Genomic DNA, 22,723 nt, shown 5'->3' on the forward strand with positions numbered 1-22,723 from the left:
GGGTGCAAAGCATCCTCCTTTACTTTCATTCCTTCTAGCCCTCACCCTGAGGGGACTGCTGTCAGCAGTCCAGGACACATGTGTGCACACACACACACACACAATCTATAGATCATGCTATAGGTCTTTTGTTTTCCAGCTTGCTTTGTTCCCTTGACATATCCTTTTTTTTCAGTCCTGTCCACATATACACCTATTTTTATTACACATGAATTATTTTTTATCTCATTTCCTCACTTAAAATATCTCCACCATTGTCGTAATTACTACTGTAATGTCTACATAATTTTCCTTCTTTTGCTGGACACTGTACTTTACTAAACCCTGTTTTCCTTGAAACATCTTTGTATGTGTGTTTATCTCATCGCCTCTGTGGAATTATTTCCTGAGAATTTTTTCCCAGGGTCCACACCATTGTGTTAAAGGGTGTAAACATTTCTGTTATTCTTCGTATTTATTTCCTAAAAGGTGGTATCAATTCACTGTGCCGTGAAGAATGCTTTTTCCTTTTTTTTTTTTTTTTTTTTTTTGGACTGCCATCTAAATACTGTTGGAGAGACAAAAGAGTTGAAAAAGAGTAAGGAAAAAGGACCTGTTAGCAATGATTTGGAAATGTGATGGATTGCTTTATCTTCTCAGCACAACCAGCTCCACAGCCAGTAGCTGTGATACCGAGTTCACTAAAGAAGATGAGCAAAGGCTGAAGGATTATATCCAGCAGCTCAAGAACGACAGGGCCGCAGTCAAGCTGACCATGCTGGAGCTGGAGAGCGTCCACATCGACCCTCTCAGTTACGACGTCAAGCCCCGGGGAGACAGCCAGCGGCTGGATCTCGAAAACGCTGTGCTGATGCAGGAGCTGATGGCCATGAAGGTATCTATGGGGGGGGCAGGGGGGGGTTCTGCTCTCAAACCCAGTTCCCAGTCTCTCCACCATCATCACAAGGAAATACAAAAAGGTCCCTGCACGCGGGCCAGCTGATGAGAAATCACCCCCACCCATGCTCAGTTGCCTCTCCCTGGAGGAGAGCCAGAGCCTCATTTGTAGACAAGGACAGTTCCACTTGGGCTGGACGTGTTTCTGGAGGGGTGAGTTGAATGCCCAGGATGCTCAGTTTTGAGAAACCTCATTCTCCAAGAGAAGCAGCTCAGACCTCTGCAGGCTGGAACAGCAGCCTCTGTCCATCAAAAAGGACCCCAGTCTCCAGAAGCCTACACGTGCTTCTTGGGTTGAGTCTGCTGATGTTGAGGTGAAGTGGGGAAGAGCAGGGCAAGGCCACTGATTTCCTGACACCCTTGCTCTTTTGGTGCCTTGTGGAGCCCGCTCAGATCACAGCTGACTCCAGTGAGGCTTGCTGGTGCTTTCGGGTCGCGTTTCCTGATAAGGTCTTGGGCTGATCTGCCGGCCAGCTGAGTTATCTGCTGGCACCTCTAGAGCAGGGGGAGCTTCTTGGAAAGCTGCTGCCTCCCGTCAGGACGTGGTCCAGCTGCCACCCTTCTGCAGGACACACTTTGCTCATTTCTGGCCAGGGGCCAAGCTCTAGGCTTTCTCAGAAGACAGCTGTGGTATGATAAAGAATGCATCTGGTATTTGTCCCCAGTTCCTGGCACAGAGCTTCAAAAACCCTTGGAATTTCCTGAGTGACAGCAGTGTCTTTGTTATGCTTGCAGGGTGACTCATGGTAGGCTCCCAGAGAGCTTCAGGTCGGGGGCTGTTCACCAAGGGGACCAAGCATATGACTAGAGGGTTGATACATTCAGCCCCTTGACCTCCAGGGAGGGGAAGATGGCTGGAGATTGAGTTCCATTGTACAGCCAATGATTTAATTAATCATGTCTACGTCATGATACCCCAATAAAAAATCTGTATGCTAAGGCTGAGAGAAGCTTCCCGGTGGATGAGCGTGTCGATGTGCCAGTAGACAGATGCACCCCGACCCGATGCAGAGAGGGCGCAGAGGCCTGCGTGCAGGACTTCCAGGTTCACTGCGTACAGTGCGTTCCCGCGTCCTACAAGTTGTACTGAAGAGTTAGTGATCCTGAAGGGGTTGTGGGAACTCTGAAATCATAGGCAGTTGGTGAGAAGTGCAGGTAGCCTGAGGCCCCCTCTAGACTTGTGGCTGGCATCCGAAGTGAGGGTGGTGCGTGGAGGCGCAGGAAGTTTGTGTCAGAGTTGTATTGTGTATTCCCAGTTTAGGGTGAAATGGAATAACTGCCCTCCAGGAGCATGGTCCTCTGTCGCAGCAACCTGCCGCCGGTAGGCGCACGGCAGACGTGGGCACTTGCAGGGGTTACTCCCGCAGGTCCTGAGCCCACGCAGGGCCCACTGATGTGGGGAGTCGGGGCCGGGAGCCCTGTTCTCAAGCCTGCTCTCCAAGCTCTGCCCTCCTGGGCACAAAGGCCTGACCTGCACGGCCTTGGCCTCTGCACTGTCCCTGGCTCCCAGGGGCTGAGACCTGAAGAAGGGGCTCTCAGGCCGAAGCTGGGTCACTGTCAGTTTAGGAACCAGACGCAAGTCCGTTAGGACAGGGTGGGTCACAGTGGTGCTGAGTTCTTGGTTCATAAGTGGCCCCTCCTGCTGGGAGCAGCACTGTCCTCAGAAGAAAGACCAGGTCCACCTCTGGTTACACCACCTTCATGGAGGGTGAGGAGCCATCGCAGGGGTCATCCCCAACACACTCCGGGTGACTTGCTCAGCACGTCTCCACCCTTAGTCGCTGCATAAGGTCACGTCTCACTTAAGCCTGGGAAGACTGAGCAGCGGCAACGGGTGCAGAAACACCCCTGCCTTGGTTTCCAAGCCGGCTTATCTCAGTCCCAGTCACACAGCTCAGACCTGACTCGCGCTTCCTCTGAGGACCCTCAAGTGGCGTTGGCCAATCTCACACCCCGTTGCCCGTGAGCCGGACATCGTGTCCATAATCTCAGTGCCTTCCCCGCCCCCCCCCCCCGCATCAGGAGTCCTCACCGCGGGCCCTGGTACCCCGTGGCATGAGCTGTAAAGCCGCCCTTCCATCGCTTATTCCAAATGTCATGTTTTTCGGCCAAAAACTAAGGATTTTTATATTCAGGCCAATATGTAATATGATAAATTCAGTGTTATTCTGGCCAGGAGAGACATTTTTGGTGAAATAAAGTGCTAATATTCCCTTTGCTATTTGAAAATAAAATGTGCACACATCATAGAAATTTTCTAAGAGTAGAAATTATTAAAAGCTGGGATAGAAATAAGCCCATAATATCGTGATCCAGGGGCAGCCGTTGCTCGCGTTCTGGCTTGGTTCTCTCTCTTTTCCTTCCTTTGAATGTTTTGAAGGATAAACATCAGTCGTCTCTCTTCCCATGTGTCCCTCGCAGTGTGTTCAAGGATGTGTGCTCACCCCTACCAAATCCATTAGCAGAAGATTCATTGGATTTCACCATTTCGTTCTAGAATACAACTGCTGAGAAACTCAAGTTTCCTGTTTGTTTTTTTCACTGCTTGTACATGATCTTTAGCAAACACCTTTTCATTTCTAGATGATTGACTCGGTTCCTTTTCATGCCCACTCTTCTTTTTTAAATATCCTTTCCTTTTGTTATGACTCCTTTGATCGCTTTAGCTGTTTTAAATATTTATTTTCTAGTTTCTCACTTGTTATTTCTGATTCTCGTAAATGCCGATTCTACCTCAACATGATTTATTTCCATCTTCTCTTTGTGTGTGTGTTGGGAGATCGTTTGGACCGGCTCATCTTCAGTGCATCTTGCATCTTCCATGGGGGTCTGTGGGTCCAGGCTTGTAGGTGTCCCTGCATGTGGCTCTATGATCAGATCTGTTGGGACCTGTGGGTTTTAGAGTTTAGAATTAGTTCTTGTTATGTTCTTGGCTTAAGAGTCCTGTTCCACATCTACACATAACACATGTTTGTGTTTCTAATTCTTCAAAAGACTTTTCTTTCATTTCTCACCTAGAGTCTGAGTGATGACAAGTTTCCTTGCCATGTCTCCAGAAAGGAAGTCTCCCAGTCTCTTTCTCTGAGAGTCTTGGCTGTCATCAGGGTCTCCATACCAGTCTGAGCCTCTGTGGGCCAGCACTGTAGCCACCTCACCTTTCCGCCGGGAGGTGTTCCCTCTCCATTTCTGGCACCCGTGGACTCGTCTTTCCTTCACTGAAGCTTGCATGTATGTGTTCTTTCTGGGTGTAACCATGTACATTAGCTTAGTATATAATGTTTCCAGAACCTTCAGAATCCTGCTTCTAATGGCAAAAGATGAGAAGCCTTCAGTGTATGGAAGTACTTTTCATTCTAGTTTTATACCTCATCTTTAGAAAATGTTTGGCGTCTTCTTTTGAGTAGTCACTGAGCACATTGCCTCGTTCATGTCTAACGCCCCGCAACCCTAAGTATGACAAGCTACAGTGGGTCCCCTCTAAGTTTCTCTCCACCCTGGAGGATGAGAATATCTACCCCTGGGCCGGCTTATCCAGGAGCACACTCCAGGCCTGTGGCTTATTCCCTCGGGGGTGACTAGAATCAGTGACCCTGGTGAATCCCTCTCAAGGCAGTGACTCAGTGTTGTGAAGAATCCTCTTAGTAAGGTCATAGAGATAGCTGAGAGACAGACCTGGCGATCAGGTGACAGTAGACTCAACCTCCAGCAGAAGTGAGGCATGGAGAGATGCATGGGTTCACCTCACAAGGGGAGATTCCCTCTCTGAGCCAGGTGGCCTGGGGTCACACTCTGGCTCCACAGTTTACCCAGTATTGTGAGCAAATGGACTTTCCTCTGCATGCCTCAGTTTACTATCTATAAATGGAGATACTCATAATACCTCCCTCAGGCTGGGAGGATTACATGGGTTGCTTTGTGTAAACATTGAAAACAGCGTTGCCTGCTCACTAAGTCCTGGCGGTTATCATTGTTCTCTGGCTCCTGCTCTCTGCATGGCATTGTCCCATTTTAGAGTCACTGATTCTCCACAGAAAACTGTGATTTGAGTTCTCTAAGATATTTGAGAAGTTACCTGATGAGAAATCACTCGTGAAGGACTCTTTCTATTGATTTCATTCAGACCCCCTGAAGTAGGTAAGAGCTGGGGGTGATACCAATGTGCCCCCTGCCTGCCTGGCCCAGTTGCAGGGCCCCAAGGGTGCCATCAAGGATGGTTAGATGTGTGGGTTTGTGCCATGGAAAATGGAAAATGAAATGGACGTTGGCAGGGACCTAGTGAGACCAAGCCTGTGTGGTGACCCTCCTCTGTGACCTCTGACTGATGAAGCTTAGCCTCTGCATCCTGGAAAACTGGTTTCCGACAGGGCAGGTGTGCCCATTGGTGTGCGTGTGTTTCAGCTGTTAGAAAGGTTCTCCTTATAGTGAACCAAAAATATGTTTCCCTGTATCTTCTACCCACTTATCTCCATTCTGGTCCATAGCATGATACAGCACATGGCTTTGTCTACACATCAGTCCTTCAGATGTGTGGAGACAGCTGTCGTGCCCCTGCCTGGTCCCCTCATCCCAGGCTGCAAGGGGCTAACTGTACTGCAGATCCATGGTTATAGGCACAGACTGCTCCGCCACCCCCACCCCCCCCCCACACACACACACACACTTGCCCGCCTTCCCACGCCCAGCCCTGCTCACATATCCTGGGCACCTCATATGCTCTGTGCTCCATAGGAGGAGATGGCCGAGCTGAAGGCCCAGCTCTACTTACTGGAAAAAGAGAAGAAGGCCCTGGAGCTGAAGCTGAGCACCCGGGAGGCCCAGGAGCAAGCTTACCTGGTGCACATCGAGCACCTGAAGTCCGAGGTGGAGGAGCACAAGGAGCAGCGCATGCGGTCCCTCAACTCCACCAGCAGCGGCGGCAAAGACAAGTGCAGCAAGGTAGGGCCACGGGGACAGGGCGACACCCGGGGCTCGGGCCTCACTTCCTGCCCCGTTCCCACCGCCACGCATTGCCCTGCTCCTCGGTACCCTTACTGCCATGGGAACTGCAAGCCATTCTAGATTATCTACAAGGAGGTGACATTTGAGTGCAAAGAAATTAAATCCACATTTTTTTAAAATCTCACTTTATTTACATAAAATTGTGGTCTTATCAGGGGAGTGATCTGTGCAATTGTCCAATAGTCCGATACTGCTTTACCTCCTTTGTCTCTCTCGGTTCACACAACAGCCATCATTCGCGGATCACTTCTATACCCATCACACAGAACTCCGAGAGAGGCATCGTTATTCCCATTTACACAAGGAAAATGAGGCTCAAAAGAAGTGAGGGTGCTCTCAAAGGCAGATGAGGGATTTAACTCTAGTTTAGCTAATGGGCCATTTTCCTCTTGTCTGTGTTGCCTCCTCGACTTCATTTCTGCCACCAGCGAGGCAGGAAGCAGGAAGCGCCTGAGGCAGAGGAGGAGGAAGTCAGGCCCTGCCTTCCAAGCAGGCTGTCACAGAGAGTTGGCTGTCAGGCGGTGCAGTCTAGCAAACTCGCACTCCTATTAGCCCACTGGCCTTTTTTTTTCTAGAATCCAAGCTCTTTCTATATTTCCAAATACTGCATTTCCTCTAAAAAGCTCTGGACTCTAAAGAATTACATCCCTCGTCTCAGGGCACTGAAATGCTGTGCATGCGATTTTCTGTTCCTAATAAGTGCTTGCTCCTCCTGACCCAGGACTCCTGGGGACGAGCTGACCGGCTGGTCTAATGGGGGCTTCTCACAGCCCAAATGCAGAGTGACTCCAGGAGAGTTGTGTAGACTCTCTGGGAAAGAAACCACTTGTGGCAGTGAACTGCCAGTCCCTATATAGCTAAGAACTTTGAAGCATGCTTCTCAGAGGGCCACAGCTGCCCTTTACCTACCTCTCACCTGCCAAGGAGCGAAGGGTGTCCATGGCTGTGGCACCCAGCTGGGCCAGCTCTCCCGAGACTCCAGCTGCTTCTCAGTCATTTGTTCATTCAACAAATGTGATTTGGTCCTGCCGAGGTGCTGGGGGCAGTTCCAGGAGTTTACACTCCAGTAGGGGACACTGAAGGGCCAACAGAGGATCATAACACAATGGCGCAATGTTTTGAGTGCGAGGATTGATTCCCAGTGTGATGATGGGAGGCCACAGGCAGGACAGAGAACCTAGATGTGGAGATTCAGGACAGGTTTCCTGAACTGAGACCCAGAGGAGAATGGGAGCTAGCCTGATGAAGAGGGCCAGGGGAGAGAAGAAAGTCCACTGTAGGTCTTTAGGCTGATGGAGCAACCTGGGGGATAAGGAATTAATGCGTCAGCTAGAGAGATCAGCCAGCTGTGTCTCCTGAGGACAGTAAGGAATCGCTGAAGGGTGTGTCCCCGGGGGATGATATGATAGAATCTAGGCTCTGTAAAGGCTACGGTTCCCCATGAAACCATCTGCCTGACGCTTGGGCAGTCAAGTGAGGGTGGGCAGTGCTGTTTCATATGATAGCACCTGGGCTCAGGAAGATGGAGTTTTCTGTTCCACACCTTAAAAAAATCTTCGTATAGCCTTTTAAGTTTGTTAGCAGTCACTTGGGGACAGAGCCTGAGAGACAGAGCTTCAGTGTTTGCATGTGTGCTTTTGGGGTGTGGTTAAAATGGATTTGCCAGATTCTTGCCAGAAGGCCTGTGAACTGAGCATTTTCCTCTAGCTCTTCTATTTGTTTTGACTGGGGAAGCACTGTGTTTTGTGGAATGGCTTCAAAGTACAGATAGAAAAGGCCAGATGATTGTTTTTTCTTACGTTAAAGTAAGAAGCTTTATAAGAGTACCTTGTGGTGTTCAGGTAATGAAATTAGAGTAAGCTGATTATCTTTCCAATATTTGAAATCTCCCAAGCTATTCATTGGGTCTTATTTTTTGATGAAGCAAACAGTCCAGAGCCAGGGGTTGGCAAACTATAGAGTCACAGAGTCAATATTTTAGGGTTTTCAGGTCATACATACTTCACCGTAACTACTTAACTTGGCCATCGCAGAATAGTAGTTTGAAAGGAGACAATACGAACACAAATGGGCATGGCTTTGTTCTAGGAACATTTTATTTATGGACATTGAAATTTGAATTTCATATAATTTCCACACGTCACAAAATATTCTATTGATTTTTTTTTTCATGCTTTTGAAAATAGAAAAATAATTCTTAGCCTGTGGGCCTTATAAAAACAGGCAGGCCAGCTTGGGATCTAGAACATCCACTTTTGCTCCATAGTGTCGGTGTCCTGCTTATTTTAAAATTTCCCTCCAGCCAACAAGCTGGGTCCCAGATCTTACCCAAGTTTGTTAGGTTTTTGTACTTCTTGTCTCTGTGCAACAGATATTACCGGACGTGTTCAGTGAGGCAAAGCCGTCCCTGTCTTTAAGGAGTCTTAGGAAATGTTCACACCATGTGGGAGTTGATATACAGAGAGGATGTTGGAATCACAGAGTCCACAGGCTGGTGGATGCGGGGCTGGGTCTGCGAGACAGCAGATGGAGAGGAGGAGGCAGAGGGAAGGGTGTCCAGAAGATGTCACACTGCAAGGGAAGCCCTGGGCATGGTGGCTTTTCTGTGTCAGTGGGCTGAGGGTGACACCGTGCCCTCTGGTCATCTGGACTTCTAGCACTGGATTCACACTTCTGAATAGCTCTCATCCCATCACGATATAACTTTCTGTTTACGTTCCGTCTTCTGCAACAGATCACGAGCTTTTTATTCTCAAGCCTGGGGAGTGATAGATTCTCAGTAAATGTCTGTTGAGCAAATTATCTGATGCTGCACCTTCCCCGGGCCACTTTACTATGCAGCATGACGGCTACCCACCATCTAGAGCCCTCAGACAGGTGCGATCCCTGCTTTATGAATAGTCATACCCTGCTTTGGGATTTGGCGTTCTGGTCCGTGTAGGTCCTCATCTGTGAAGTGAGAGAATTTGGTTTACATGTTGTTCCCGTGTAATGCTGAGACATGGGTGGGGGTGGGTGCACTTCCATTTTCCTCTCCCTCTCCTGGCTCCTAACCCCGTAAAGCTCTTAAATGTAGAGAAGATGGGTGGCGGCTGAGGGTCCTCAAGTGTTATTTCCCAGTTGTTTTGTGTGAACTACAAGAGGCTCACTCAGTGGTGAAGAGCAGTGACCCAGAGCTAGCCGACCTGGGTTCAAATCCTTGTTCTACACTGTCCTCCGTGGTGCCTTGGGGCAATATGACTTCTCTGTGCCTTAGCTTTCTCCTTGGTAAAAGGGAATGATGATGGTTTCTGCCTCAGAGTGTCATCACGATGATTAAAGGAGAGGACATGGGTGAGCTCATATTAGCACCTGGCTCCCAGGGCATGCTCAGTGCCCACAGGAGTCACCATCGCCCGCTGGCCAGCCTGCAGAGGTCCCAGATTCCTGGGGCGGAGCTGCAGTCCTCCCCTAGCCTGCTCCGCCACAGAGCGGACGTGCACTCGCGAGGTGCTCCCAGGCTTGCCTCCACGTCTAACGAGAATGTGTTTGCTGTCCTCAGGAGTGTGCCGACGCTGCCTCGCCAACTCTGTCACTGGCTGACCTGCGGACCACGTGCAGCGACAGTGAGCTGGCTGCAGAGTTCGCCAACGCCATCCGTCGGTAAGCACCCCAGTAAGCGGTTCATTCCAGGAGTGATGCCTTTGCTGTAAGTGACAGCTGCTCAGGTCAGGGCTTCCTGGATGGCACTCAGCCTGCCTGGGAAGAGGAAGAGCCTTAGCTGTATCCACTGTGGTGTTCAGCTTCCATGTTGACTTTGATTCCGGCGATGAAATCTAGCATTTCTTTAATGATACCGTATTCTCTTGCTCTCTCCGTGGATATTTTTATACTGATTCCAAAATGCTTTTTTGTCTGCCGTATTAACACTGTTTCCTCACCTCTAAATCCTTATTAGAATTGAGCTTTGTGACTCTTTCTGGGGGTTGGCTCGCAAGCTCAGCTGGGCTCTCTATTGTTCCCAGTTGGGCACAGCTCCCTGGGCTGCATATTTGACCCAGGCATCTACCTGGCGTCCTCCTGTCCTCCTGGCCAGCACCTCCGAGCCCCCTTCTCCCTTTTGTGGCACCGTTCTTCCGTATGCATTCCGAGTTGTGGTTTCCTTTTCCAGGAAGAATAGAAAAGCTGCCTTTCCATTTCTGCAATTGCTCATGGTCTCTGGTATACAAAGAACACTCTCTGCTTTCTACGTGCTCTAGGATTTTTTTTAAAACACATTTCCCATCATTTCTGGAAATTTGGAGAAAGAGGGGAAAGCTAGTGCCCTCCCAGTCTGTTCCGTCGGGCCCGTTGGGGCTGTTTAGTTTATGCGGTGGCCTCCAGGCTGACAGTGGATCGGAGGCTGCCCTGTGGGAACTCCACTACCTTCCTGACTTACTGTCACTTTTTGTCTTTCCTTCCAAGTTGTAATAGCTCTGTTTTCACACTGCCGGCACCGCTGGCCATGCGGTTAAATTGTAATTGCTCGGCTCGAGGTGGGAAGAGAGAAGCAGCACAGTAAAACGCCCTCAACAAATCCCAATGGCCCGACTGTGCCGGAAGCACGGGATGCAGGTCCACTGCCTGCTTCTCACTGGGAGCCGCTGGGATGTCTCTGCAGGCTAAGCCACTAAATTCTTCCAGTTCCCCAAACCTCACAGAACTTTGCTGGCACGAGTAGGATGCAGGTTCTGCTGACTCAACACAAAGAGATTTCATTTGCTCTGTCAGTCACCATGGATTTCCAATAACCAGCCTTGAGCCGGTTAGCATGGATTTCTAATCAAGACCCAGAGATATGAAGCCAAGAAAGAACCCACAGGGCTACAGGAAAAAGGACAATGATACAATTATACTGTAGAAACTGAAATAATCATTTCATGAGGGTATATAATACAAATACCTGAGGGCTGAAGTTTGGGAATGTTTTTATTTTTAAAAATCAAGTGGAAACTAATACCATCTTTGATGGTATTAAATCACCACTGAGCTAGTGGTCGAAATCAGATGAGGGAAACTTCCCAGGATTTTCAGAAATATTTCTCCCTTCAGAAATGAATTTGTGGGCCCAGGTATTTAGATTCAAGAGAGCAGGTGCAGGGAGGAGAGGGGGAAGAGACTATGCAGTGGCCTTTACTTGAGGAGAACAAGCCACCTCTAAAGAAGGTGCCTTGTGACATTTCAGTCACCGGCTCTAGATTCCTGCCCCATCCCAGCCTCATCTCTCCCCGACCTTGCCAGCCCACCCTGCTTTCTTACTGTATCTTCTCCCAGCCTTCTGTTTGGAACAAAACCAGGGTTCCGTGCAATCACACATTTACCGTATAGCCTCCATCTGGCCTGATTTCGATCCCTCCACTTCTGTAAACATTTATTGTGGTTTATTGGCTCTGGTATTGCCATCAAACCGTCTGGAAGACCAGGTTTCTGGTTTTGCGCATGAAGGCTCTTCTTATCTGGGTGGCTTATTTTTGCTGTTGTCCACACAGGCTGCATGCCACAAAACCCGTCTGCATCTCAGATCCCTCTCTTGCTCTTTGTCCTAGTAAAATTTAGCTGATCTTCGTACCAAAGAAGTAAACTATGAATGTGCAGTTAAGGAGACTGAATTTTCAGAAATGCCTCTTCTTTATACTTACATGGTTTTGTGCAGCCCGCCCTGGGGACTTGACCGCAGCTGAGAGGAGCAGGCCATGCTGTCTCGTCTCTGTCATAGTCTCGAGAGGCAGTGAGGAGCAGGTGGTGTTCTCCACGTGAGGGTTGGGGGCGGGGACTGGCACAGCAAGGCTGAGTGGTTTCCCAAGGTCACACAGTGAGGCAGTGCAGAATCGCGTGCCTCCACCTCCTCTGCGGGGCCGCGTGTGCTGGCGGAGGTTTGCTTACAGATGAGTGTGAGCTGAGCCCACTTGCACGGGCTCACTTGAAGAATCTACGCACCATAGTGTGTATGGTCTGGGCACACGGGAGCCTCCGCACTCCTGGTTCATAGCCGCACAGCTGTCCACCAAATGCTAGGGGCAAATGAAGTGCCAGGGATGGGGACAGACTCCTTCAATCCCACAGACCCCAGGTTGTATTGGTTAAAAGATAAGGACGCTGTGCTCCTCAGTGCCGGGAGACAGGGAATAGTCAGGGAGGGTGAGAAGCAGCATCTGTAACTGGGTCCCGAAGCAGGGCAGCACCTCACTCAGTAGGGGATCAGGACTTGGCTCCAGCTGCCACACAGCCACCAGCAGAGGTCAGCCGCCCGCTTCTGCAGGAGGCCGTGGTCGCTTAGTCACTGGCCCACTGGGGGCTCTGCTAAGGCTTTTAGGGACCTGGGATCTGCCACGTGTGTCTGCATGTGTGCCAGATGGTCCTGTAAAATGCTAGGTCAAGGCAGTCAACAAATCATAGTAGCCACTCTTTTTTAGGGACAGGATGTGGCCAACTCATCAAGCAGGAGGAGAAGTGCATGGACTTCCTTTTATCTTGCTGATGAGTGACAAGCAGGTCACCGCTGCATGGAGAGGGCTGCGTGTCAGATCCCTGTCAGGGGACATTCGGGGCAGGTGGGCCCTGGCCGATTCGTGTGGTCACAAGAGACCAGATCGGGAGGACCTAGTCATGCCCCAGGTAGGAAGGCACACAAGGCGGCGTCTCAGAATTTAAAGAGACGGAGTGGAACCACCTCATTCGGCCTAGCCCGTGGGCCTCCGCTGCTGTTTGAAGTACTAGTGAGGGGAGAAACTGCAGATGACAGACCTTGACATCCACCAGCAGGGGACACGGAAGTCAAAGAAAGTGTTTCAGAGCAAGGAGTCCAACCACTTCACATTACAGTGGGCGAAGGGGAGAGGCAAGGAGTGGAGACAGCTGGTTGGAGAGGTGTTAAGTAGCTAGTCAGACAAGAGCAGCAGGGGGGACCACAGGAATAGGGGCCCAGCCTAGAGACCACCCCGAAGAACACCCCAATGGTAGTAGAATTCTGGATTCACACGTGCACGCCAGGCAGAGTTATATTGCAGCCAGGTGTCAATCAAAATGACCTCACTTGCCCATCACCTAGGAACGCCTTTGGAACCACCCATCACAGCCCAAATATAAGGCAGATATTCCCACTTCTGGGTCTCGTTGTGGCCTTTTGTGGCCTTTTTGTGGCCCCTTTGTAACAGTGCTCTGTTACGGCTCTTCACTGGGACCATGTACCTCCTTTGTCTTTCTAAAATCTTTTCTAAACCTCACTGACCTGTGATTCTTCACTGCATCAATGAGGAAGAACAGAGAAAATGCTACCTGGACTTCTGTACTGTCATCCCTCCCCCTCCCCTGCCGTTGGGCGACACCAAACTCCGGCCCTGGTGGTGACAGGTGCTGCCGTCCAGGAAGCGGGACTGTCGAGGAACTCTTCCTAAGAACGGAGACATCTGTGTGCTCCTGACAATGACCCAATACAAGGGGGGACTGTTTCAGGGTCACAGAGAAACTTTGTAAGATGCAAATCTGATGGTCACCCCCATACTGGCGTTTCATTGCTGTGTAACAAATTAGCACAAGCTTAGAGGCTTAAAACGATGCCCATTTATTAGCTCCTGGTGTCTGTGGGCTAGAAATATGGGCACAGCGTGGCTGGCTTCTCCGCTGAAGGTCTTGCAGGGCTGCCATCGAGGTGTCATCCAGGCCGTGCTCTCCTCTGGAGGCTCTTGGGAAGAATATGCTTCCGAACCTGTTCTGCCTGTTGGCAGAACTCCGCTCCTTGTGGCTGCAGGGCTGAGGTCCATTTTCTTGCTGGCTGTTGGCCAGCAGTAACTCAGCTCCTACAGGTGGTCCGCATTCCTTCTGCACAGGCCCCTCCATCCTCAAAACCGGCAACAAGAACCTCCCTCTCATTAATCCCTTATCTGCGTCAGATCTCTTTCCGGAAAGAGTCCTGTCCTTTTTAAGGGCTCCCCTAATTCGATCAGGTCAACCTGGAATAATCACCCCTTAACATTGTTTTGGGGCCCTATATCAGCACCTAGATTAGTGTTTGATTGAGTAACTGAGGGGTGTGTGTACTACACTAAGGGGCCAATATTTTGGGAACCGCTTTAGAATACTGACCACTACACCTCATCACTTAAACCTCTCAGTGACTCCAGCTGCCCATGTCCAAGTTCTTCAGCAAGTCTGGCCCTGCCTGCTTCTCTGCCCTTGCCTCTGTCACCTGCCCCCTCCCGCCCTGAGCTACAACCAGACCAGTGCTCCGTTGTGCCTCTGGGCCGTGACTCCTGCCCTCACCCCACCCAAGCCCACACCCCAAACACTCACATCAGTCTATAAACTGTAATGCCACCTGTCTATAAAATGTGTCTGGATAGCTCCTTCTTCTGCCTTCAAGCAAAAATGATACCACCACTCCATACACACCGCATTTTTGTTGTTGTTGTTATTCCTGTGTACCCTGAATTTCCTCTGTTATAGAACCCATCATTGCTCTGTTTCTTCTGTGCCTGGTTCCATTCCTTTCCTCCCTCCCTTTTATCATCGCACCCGCCACCACCCCCCCAACCCCAGGAGATGCCCTTGGGGCAGGGATCATGGCTTACTCACCCAGGTAGAGGACCTCACCTCCGATAGCTTTGTTCCTTCCACATGGTCCCTCAATTATCGCAGCCTCATCTCTCTCTGCCCACAGCACGTCGCCACCCTAGTATCATGCCGGGGCCGCAAACGCAGCACACCCGAAACAAATTCTCGTCTGTTGCCTCCTGCCATTTGATGGTGCCCTCTGCTTCAGAATTCCTATTCATGTTAAAAATTACATTCTTCTAATGATCCAGGCTTACAAGTTTTCTCTACCGCTTGTTAGCAGATCAGATTGTGTTTTCCCTTAAAATCTCATCCATTCCTTTCCATTTGTATCGCCTTCTTCTAAGTTTAGCCCTCGGCTGCTCAGAACTCTTGGAGTAACATACTGATGGGTCATTCCGCTGTTAGTCTCATCTTGTTCTGCCACCAGAAATAGCTCAAAGCACACTTCTGCTCTGCAGAAGCACCTTCAATGGCTTGGCCTTCACGATTGTCTGTGGGTCCCTAGCTTAACTTCCTAGCCCATATTTCAAGTGTTTCCCATATATAATCTGTAGTCTGGTCACTCAGGACAATTCATCTTTCCAAGAGGATGCCCTTCACTTTGTCCCCCGGCTCTCCCAACCTGCGAGCCCTGCCTCCTCATCCCCTCCAGTAAGACGCTCACCGTCCTGAAGCATCCTCAGTCACCTCTGCCATCATCCTGCTCTTCCCCAAACCCCTGGGGGTACTGACCACTCTCCATCCATCAACGGCCCACAGAGCACTCAGTTGTTAAGGAGCCTTAGAACAAACCACAGCAACCCTCCTCAGAGGCTTGTTCCAACATGTCGAAAAGGTTTCTAGAGCTTGGCAGACACTTTTGGAACTTGGACATGTCGGAACAAGCCCAAGTTCCAACAGTGTCTGCCAAGCTCCAGAAATCTTTTCGACTCGTAGGAACCAACATTTGGCCATGAGGGAGAAAAGATGGCACCGACTGGTCCCTATTTCTGTGGCGATGGATTAACGCTGTGTTTGAGTCATACAGATAGTAGAATTAAATAAAGAGGGAACTGAGTGGGTCCTCTTACAGAGGAGCCCCCACTGGTCGGACACACAGCAGAATCTTCACCGCTTTATTAGTAGAAGGACCATTATTTTAAAAGGTGCTGTTTTATGAACTTGCACTTGCTGATTCTTCGCATTTGACTAATTTATAATAGCAATCAGGCAGTGGAAATTGCGCTTGGAATGCCACAAATGCATATGGGTCTGTGGGACGTTAATGGAAGACAAAGTGCACCTGTGAGTTCATTATCACCTAACAGACAGCTGAGCTCCTGCAAGGGCTTGGGTAAAGACTGAGGCTCGTTCCGGGGCTTGAGGTGGGCATCGCTTGGGTAGAAAGCTCAGACAGAAGGCCCTACCTGGGATCTTAGAAAAGCAGAGTGATGGAGAGCAGCCTGCAGCCATAGGCAAAGGCAGTGGCACGTCTGTGACCGCTACGTATACGGTTCCTGGGCAAGAAACATGTTTATGGGAAAATCTGGGCCAAAAAAGATAAAGTCTTGTTACCATCATCTTGCTGCTACTCCTGGCAAAAAGTCAGCCACACGCAAACGTACCTGCAGTGGAGCGTCGTCCTCTGGGGACGGTCGTGGTTCTGCAGGCCTGTGCTCTGCACCAGAGGTCTTACTGCCCGCCCGTCGTTGGTGACAGTGTCCTGCGAGACACTGAGGTGCACAGGCTCTACAGGTGTATTCCTGGGCAGCTCCACAGGTTATCGGCAAGTTCCTCTTTATAACATTAGAATGATAATAGTACTGACCTTGAAGACCTTTGAAAGTTAAGTAACTTTATCCTTGTGAAGGACTTAGAGACAGCTGTCATCCCACTGCCTAGATTTTCAAACAAATAATAAGTAGTTATAGAGTGTGATGTTTACCATGAAGGAAATAAATAGGGCGATGGATAGAGTCACTGTGAAGATGTTTAAGAATTAAATATAGATTGCAATGAACAACACGGAGGAAATGACAGAGTGCTATGATGTCATGACTCTGGGACATTTGTTTAGATGGGTGGGCTTCTCTGAGGAGGTATCATTTAAGTTGAAATGAAGAGGAAAAGTAGCTGAGTGAAAGAAGTACCTCCCAAGCAGAGGGAACCGACTGCACAGGGCCATGCGGGGGGAAGGAGCTTGGTGGGCGCTGAGAACTCATAGAATTCCAGCATGCAACGCGGAGGGGGACGCCAAAGACCGGTAGACAGCGGACGGTTGAGCAGGGCCGTGTAGGGCAAAGTAAGACCACAGGCTTTATTTCAGGTGCAGGTGGAAGGCACTGAAGGGCAGTAATATGATCCAATTTGTCATATGGAAAAGTTCTTCTGGCTGCTCTGTGAAAACCAAACTAACGGGTGCAGAGGTACAGCAGAGAAGCCAATAGGAGGCTCGGTGGTTATCTGGGTGAGAACCAATGGCCCTAGATGTTGGTGGCATAAATGGAGAGAAGACGGGATTAGGTAGATGAGGTTTGCTGTTGAGTGGACATGGAGGACGAGGGAAAGGGGGCTTGATGGCTGACTCAAGACTAGGGTCAGGAACTGGGTGAATGGTGTTGCCATTTGCTGGCAAGGGAGCAAGAGTGGATTGGCGAGGGCGAGGGGGTGTCATCCCAAAAGTCCTACTTTGGACGTGTTTAATCGGAGATGCCTAGTAAGTAGACATGCCAAATAGACAAGTCCGGGGATCTGAGGAAAGGCCCGGAGATAAAGATTTGGAAGTTTTTAGCATGTTTTTAGGAAAATAAATGGGAATGGAGAGAATCAAGTAAAGAAAGGGTAGGCTGTAGAGTATAGTCCAGGGCCAAGTCCTAAATACTCCGAGTATTAGGAGTTGGAGCAGAGCAGAGAGCAAGGAGGAGTCAATGCAGGAGACTCAAGGAACAGCCGGCAAGACAGGGTAAAATCTAGACAGGAAGATCGCACAGTGGGACCTGAAATGCAACAACACCGCGATCATTGGTGACCTCACGAGCAGTTCCAGGGCAGACAGAAGCCTGGTCAGGGTAAAAGTAAATGGAAGGTGAGGAGAAACTGCACATGCAGACGATTCTCTCCGGGACCAATTCCACGTGATAAGCGATTGCCAAGAAATTCCAGACCTTGTGGCTGTCACTCCCCGTGGTCTGGTTTGATCACAGCTCCTCTGAGAAGTTCCTGGTGGCTGCAGAGCCACTCACTACCTCATCAAGGCCAGGCGGCTCTCGCCCTGTTGACTCCCTCAGCTCCGCACTTGGACTTTGTGATAAAAGACTGCTGATGGCCTGTTTATTTCAGGGAGAGTTCAACCTCTTCCCTGATGTCTCGAAGGGCCCTGCTTCCAGGCCCCGGGCACACCGACCGGCACCACCGCAGAGGGTCGCATACCTCGGTCTCCTGTGCAGCTCCCTAGCAAGCCACCTGCTTTTTCTTACCACCTGCAAACTGCCACCGGCAGTCCGCCTTGCAGAGGCACTGTGTATATGCCATTGCCCAGAACTGTTGTCAGTTAAAAAGAGAAGAAAGTGCTTTCCTGGCTGTGTGGTTAGAGTGATATTCATAGGACCTTTTGTGACCAGAAATAACCTTCGTTTTCGGTAAAGTGGGAAGACCAAGACCGGTAGCTGAAATCCATGTGTGTGCCAGGTGACTTGGGTGTCCATAGCAAAGGTAATCCAGCATCGTCTTTTTACTTGATGATATAGACATATGTCTTGACTGAAAACACCAGGAAGGGAAGAAGGGATTACATGGTTCTGGACACTCCGGAAAATAGTGTAGGAATGTCTTACTATTGAGAGGGCAAATGGAACAGGTAGTGTTTAATTTTTACTTTCTCATCTGTGTGCAGCCTGTGAAAGTGCTCGTGTTAGCCTTATTATCTTACCTAGGCAAACTATATTGTTGTAGGATTCTCGAACAGAGAGACGGGACACCGAGGCTATAAGCGGGAAGCAGCGTGTATTGACGCCAGCACCAGCTCAGCGGATTCTTATCCAAAGGCTGAGCCGCTATTGTACCATGGCGGGCGGTCTTATAGCATCTTGTACTCCCGCACTGCTACACAGCTATAGATATTCCATAGAAGGAAGGAGAACGTAAGGAGAACATTGATCGTCTGTCAACCTATAAGGAAAACGGCTTAATCGTTTAAGTGGGTTTTCGCACTACCTCATCAGCCTGAGAGTCTTGGGATGGAGGGTGCAGTCAGGAACTAACCAGATAGAGCAGGAAATGGTCAGGAGAGGTCAGGCTGCCACAGTACAAATTCTTCCTTAGCCGAAGAAGCAAATTCGAATTAGGAACTAGAAGAAACAGGACGCGAATGGTTGAGTTTCCAAAGTGACCTGGATTGTTCGCAGGCACATGGCTCTTCTCCAGGTCGTGCTTCAAGCAGCTGAGGGAGGCCGTAGACTTCAGGGACGGTTGCCGTGCGTGGAACCGTGCAGGTAGATTGAGAGTTCCGAGACCGCAGCAAGTTCATTCACAGACCCAGGTGAAGAGCCCTTCCGCCTTACCAGATTCCCAAATTTGCCCAATAATAAGAATCACCTAGGGCACTTCTTAAACTGCAGTTCCTGGATCTCAACCGAAACCTAGTGCATCAGAATCTGGGGACACACCTGGTCCTGTTACTGTAAACGCGTGCTCTGAAACAGCATTGTCACAGGAGTCACGAGTGTAAGCCACATGTGTAATTTTAAGTTTTCTAGTAGCCTCATTTAGAAGTGTAAAAAAAAATAAAGTGTAACATATTTAATCCCATATACCCAAAACACTATTTCAATATGTAATATGTTTAAAATCGAGATACTCTACATTCTTTCATATTAAGTCCTCAAATCGCAGTGTGTGTTTTATACCTAGAGCACGTCTGAATTCGAACCAGCCACATTTCAAATGCTCAAGTGGCCACCCCAGGCTCTGGCTGCCCCGTAGGAGGCCTGGGTCTAGAGTTGTTACTTCAGTGGTTTAGTATTGGTTTCTGTCCAGCTGAGCAACACTGGAGGCATGACTTTCTGTAGGCATCTGCCTGGCTCAAATGAAAACAGGCTAAGTAACCCGCATTTTAGGTTTAAGTTTGAGGTTCGGCCTGTATATCATTAAATAAATCAGCACCATAGTTGTGTCCTGCACTTTGAGTAGTTCGCTGCCCTCCTCCTTTCTAAGGACTAGGGAGTTTTCTCAGCTCCTGGTGGTGGCTCCCCCTCATCCAGCCCTAGCTGCGGTCGGTCGGGCAGGCCCTGGGAGGGCCTCTCCTGTCTTCCTGGGTTCTGGCCTCCATTAGAGCCTGCCGGGACTGGTAAGTTCACTCTGGTCCCTCCGGGCCTGGGTGCTGGGGAAGAAAGCCCTTTGTTTTGGGTGAACTGGGATTTCCATACCCCTCCCGTCTGCAGGGTGGGGCAGGGGTGTGGATGCAGTTGCTCTGGGAAGTTTTTTTGTGAATTTATTGAGTTTATGGTGAGATTTTAAATTCTCTTCACAATCTTTTCCCTTTGCACTATTAATCAACTTGAGGATGAAAGATAAAAGCAGCAAAACGGTAACAAAATGTAGGACAAATAACCCTTTTCTATCCTTTTTAGAGAGGGAAGGGGGGAAAAAATCAAGTTTTCCTAACCTTCCTCAGCTGACAGAGGGCTGCCTGGAAGGCTGAGGGCATGGGGGAAACCTGCATCCCTCTGCGAGCGGGAGACACGCGGGGAGCCTGTGCAGCCTGTGCTTAGCTTAGGGAGGGAGGGAGGACTCCCCTGAAGAATGACTCATAGCACTTTCTGTTGGTGATTATGTTTCACTTGAAAAGATCTTTCCCCCTCTATCCTCACTCATAAAAGCAGGCCTGGATTATTGCATTGCAGTTCCTTTATTATTCATTTTGGAAAGCTTGACTTGCACTTACAGCAGCTGGAAACAAAAACATAAAAGATTTGAAAAGGAAGAACCAGCTGCTGAACCATCACCTGAGAGTCCTCCACCCACCCCAGGTCACACCCCTCCCATGCCCCTCCTACAGGAGGCATAGGCACTGAGATTCATCTCACATACTTTACAAAAGCATAAAAAGTTATAAAAAATTCAAGCAGGGCAAAAGCCAGTAAGGTAGAAAATGAAGGCTTTCCGTCGTCATCTCCCTTCTGTGAGTTAACTTTTGTTGAGTGTTTAGCCTTCTGGTCTCTTGCTAATCAGCTATTCGCATTCAGATTTTTCGTTGTTTTTGCAAAAATGACATCTCATAGAACTCACTCTTTTCACTTGGCACTGTAGCAGATGCCCTTCCATGCCAGTACATTCGATCTGCTTTTTTACGTTGCAGAGCAGTGGATATGCCTTAACCAGCCCCCTGGTAGTTTCCCACTCGTAGCTGCTGTAACCAGTGTTAAAGTAAATGTAATCTCACGTATCTTTAGACACTACACTCCTATTTCTGTAAGAACAATTCCTAGAAGTCAAGTTGCTTTGAAAAGGGATGTGTTCATTTTTCATTTTGCAGGATACTGCCAAATTACCTTCCAAAATGGGATAATTTACATTCCTCATACTCTCGCAGTGAGTTCTTTCTAGAGGAATTTCTTCCATAAAGCTGGGTTTTTTAGTATGCTCCGAGGAACCAAATACCCTCAATGCATTGTTCTGAAGCTGCTTCAGCCACCACTGTCACTGAGAAGCTGTCACCCAGACATGGTGCTCAGCACTGGGGGTACATGGGGGAAGCAGCAGACCAAGTAGGGTCCTTGTGTTGCAGGACAGGGCAAATCTCCCCAGGTGACAGGGAGACCAAACCCTGTACTGAGAAGAGGGTCCTTTGGTGGAGAGTGAAGAATTCAACACACATGCCAAAGTTAGAGTGAGGAAGAGGAAGGGGAAGGCTGTGTAGCCTGAAAAGTGTGTGTACAGTGTAAGGTCCCCTGTAGCTCCTAGCCTGTAATCCTTAGGTTCCCCATGATTTTAGCTATACGGAATGATTCTTGGTTCCCGTTTCCCCTTCACAGGTGCGGAGAATGGGCTGTTAGTAATCCAGCAGAAACCTGAAGGCTTCCTCCTGGCCTGGCTGCAGGGCTGATCAGCACATTGCAGTTTCAATATGGCTTGATTTAACATTTAATTCTCTTGCCTCCTCCCTACATTACATGCTTCCCAAGAGCCCACATGCCAATGGGGGAGCCCACTGAGTTCAAATACATAAATCAGATCACTGTGGCTTGTGCTGTGACACATGTCGACACTACACCGAGTGACACTGCGTGTGACAGGGGCAAGGCAGGGTGGTCATTGTTGCCCTGCCTGGACCGTGGGCTCCTGTGGGAATCAGAGGGAGGCAGTAAGCTGAATGGACACCAGAACCCTCCCAAAACTGACTCCAAAGCCGGACTGAGTTACTGTCCTATTAAAGAGTTCACGGAACTTTAACCCATGGAATGGAGGAGTCAAGGTGCAAATATAACTTATGTACTTTAAAGGGAAACAAGGACCTTTAAAATTAGTATATCAATTCTTTTTTTTTTTTTTTTTTTGCAAAATAAGATCATGTGAATTTCAGTGAGTAGAGATTTGTCTAAGGTAGGCCTCCCAGAACAAGGTTTGTTCTCATATCCTTGAGTGGTTCAGGAGATGCTTAGACACTTGGAAAAGGGTGTGGAGACAGGGTTTTGTGGTCAGGCCGCATCTGGCATGCCCGTGGCAGAAAGAACTGGATTAGCTGTTTCCCCACCTGGAAGACTAGAAACAACTGCCTTTTCTTGTTCCTTTGTGACACAAGATCTCTAAGGGCCCTTCTCATTAAAGAAAGCAGGCTTGCCTACCTTCCAGAGCACTGTGGTGAGGTGTGGAGGGGGAAGGGAGCTCTTGTGCCCGCTGATACTAACCTTCCTTCCTGTACCCCTGCCTTTTTCCTGGGTGAGCAAAACCTTCCTGCCACCACTTCTAGGGTAGCATCCACCTCCACCATCATCTCAGGTCGCTCACGGTATTCATCTCTTTGACACAGAGAAAAGAAGTTAAAGGCCAGAGTTCAAGAGTTGGTGAGTGCCCTGGAAAGACTCACCAAGAGCAGTGAAATCCGACACCAGCAATCAGCGGAGTTTGTCAATGACCTAAAGCGAGCCAACAGGTAAAATCCCCAATCCCCAATGGTACTTGGCCTCATATACCAGGGTGTTTCCATAACTGCTGGGAACTATTCTTGGGATGGTGAGTCCTC

The 22,723-nt window shown here is 49.2% G+C and overlaps 1 protein-coding gene and 1 long non-coding RNA gene across 7 annotated transcripts in view; one reads left to right on the forward strand and one right to left on the reverse strand.

Moving 5' to 3' along the window:
• The window catches only part of MCC (MCC regulator of WNT signaling pathway), a 377,378-nt gene that overhangs the window by 348,152 nt on the left and 6,503 nt on the right, over window positions 1–22,723 (forward strand). For all 6 annotated transcript variants that reach the window (XM_016147258.2, XM_016147249.2, XM_016147267.2 and 3 more), the window contains 4 exons: window positions 640–874; window positions 5,665–5,871; window positions 9,476–9,576; window positions 22,511–22,633. In XM_016147258.2, the coding sequence (XP_016002744.2) occupies window positions 640–874; window positions 5,665–5,871; window positions 9,476–9,576; window positions 22,511–22,633 (666 nt within the window). The remainder of the gene's footprint in view (window positions 1–639; window positions 875–5,664; window positions 5,872–9,475; window positions 9,577–22,510; window positions 22,634–22,723) is intronic.
• LOC118606397 lies at window positions 11,550–22,513 on the reverse strand. Its single transcript, XR_004952347.1, has 3 exons — window positions 15,170–22,513; window positions 14,542–14,715; window positions 11,550–13,748 (listed from the first exon to the last, which is right to left on the reverse strand). It is a non-coding gene; the product is annotated as an uncharacterized LOC118606397 (long non-coding RNA).

Source organism: Rousettus aegyptiacus, unplaced genomic scaffold (assembly GCF_014176215.1).
Source record: "Rousettus aegyptiacus isolate mRouAeg1 unplaced genomic scaffold, mRouAeg1.p scaffold_m13_p_8, whole genome shotgun sequence".
Lineage (NCBI taxonomy): Eukaryota > Metazoa > Chordata > Mammalia > Chiroptera > Pteropodidae > Rousettus > Rousettus aegyptiacus.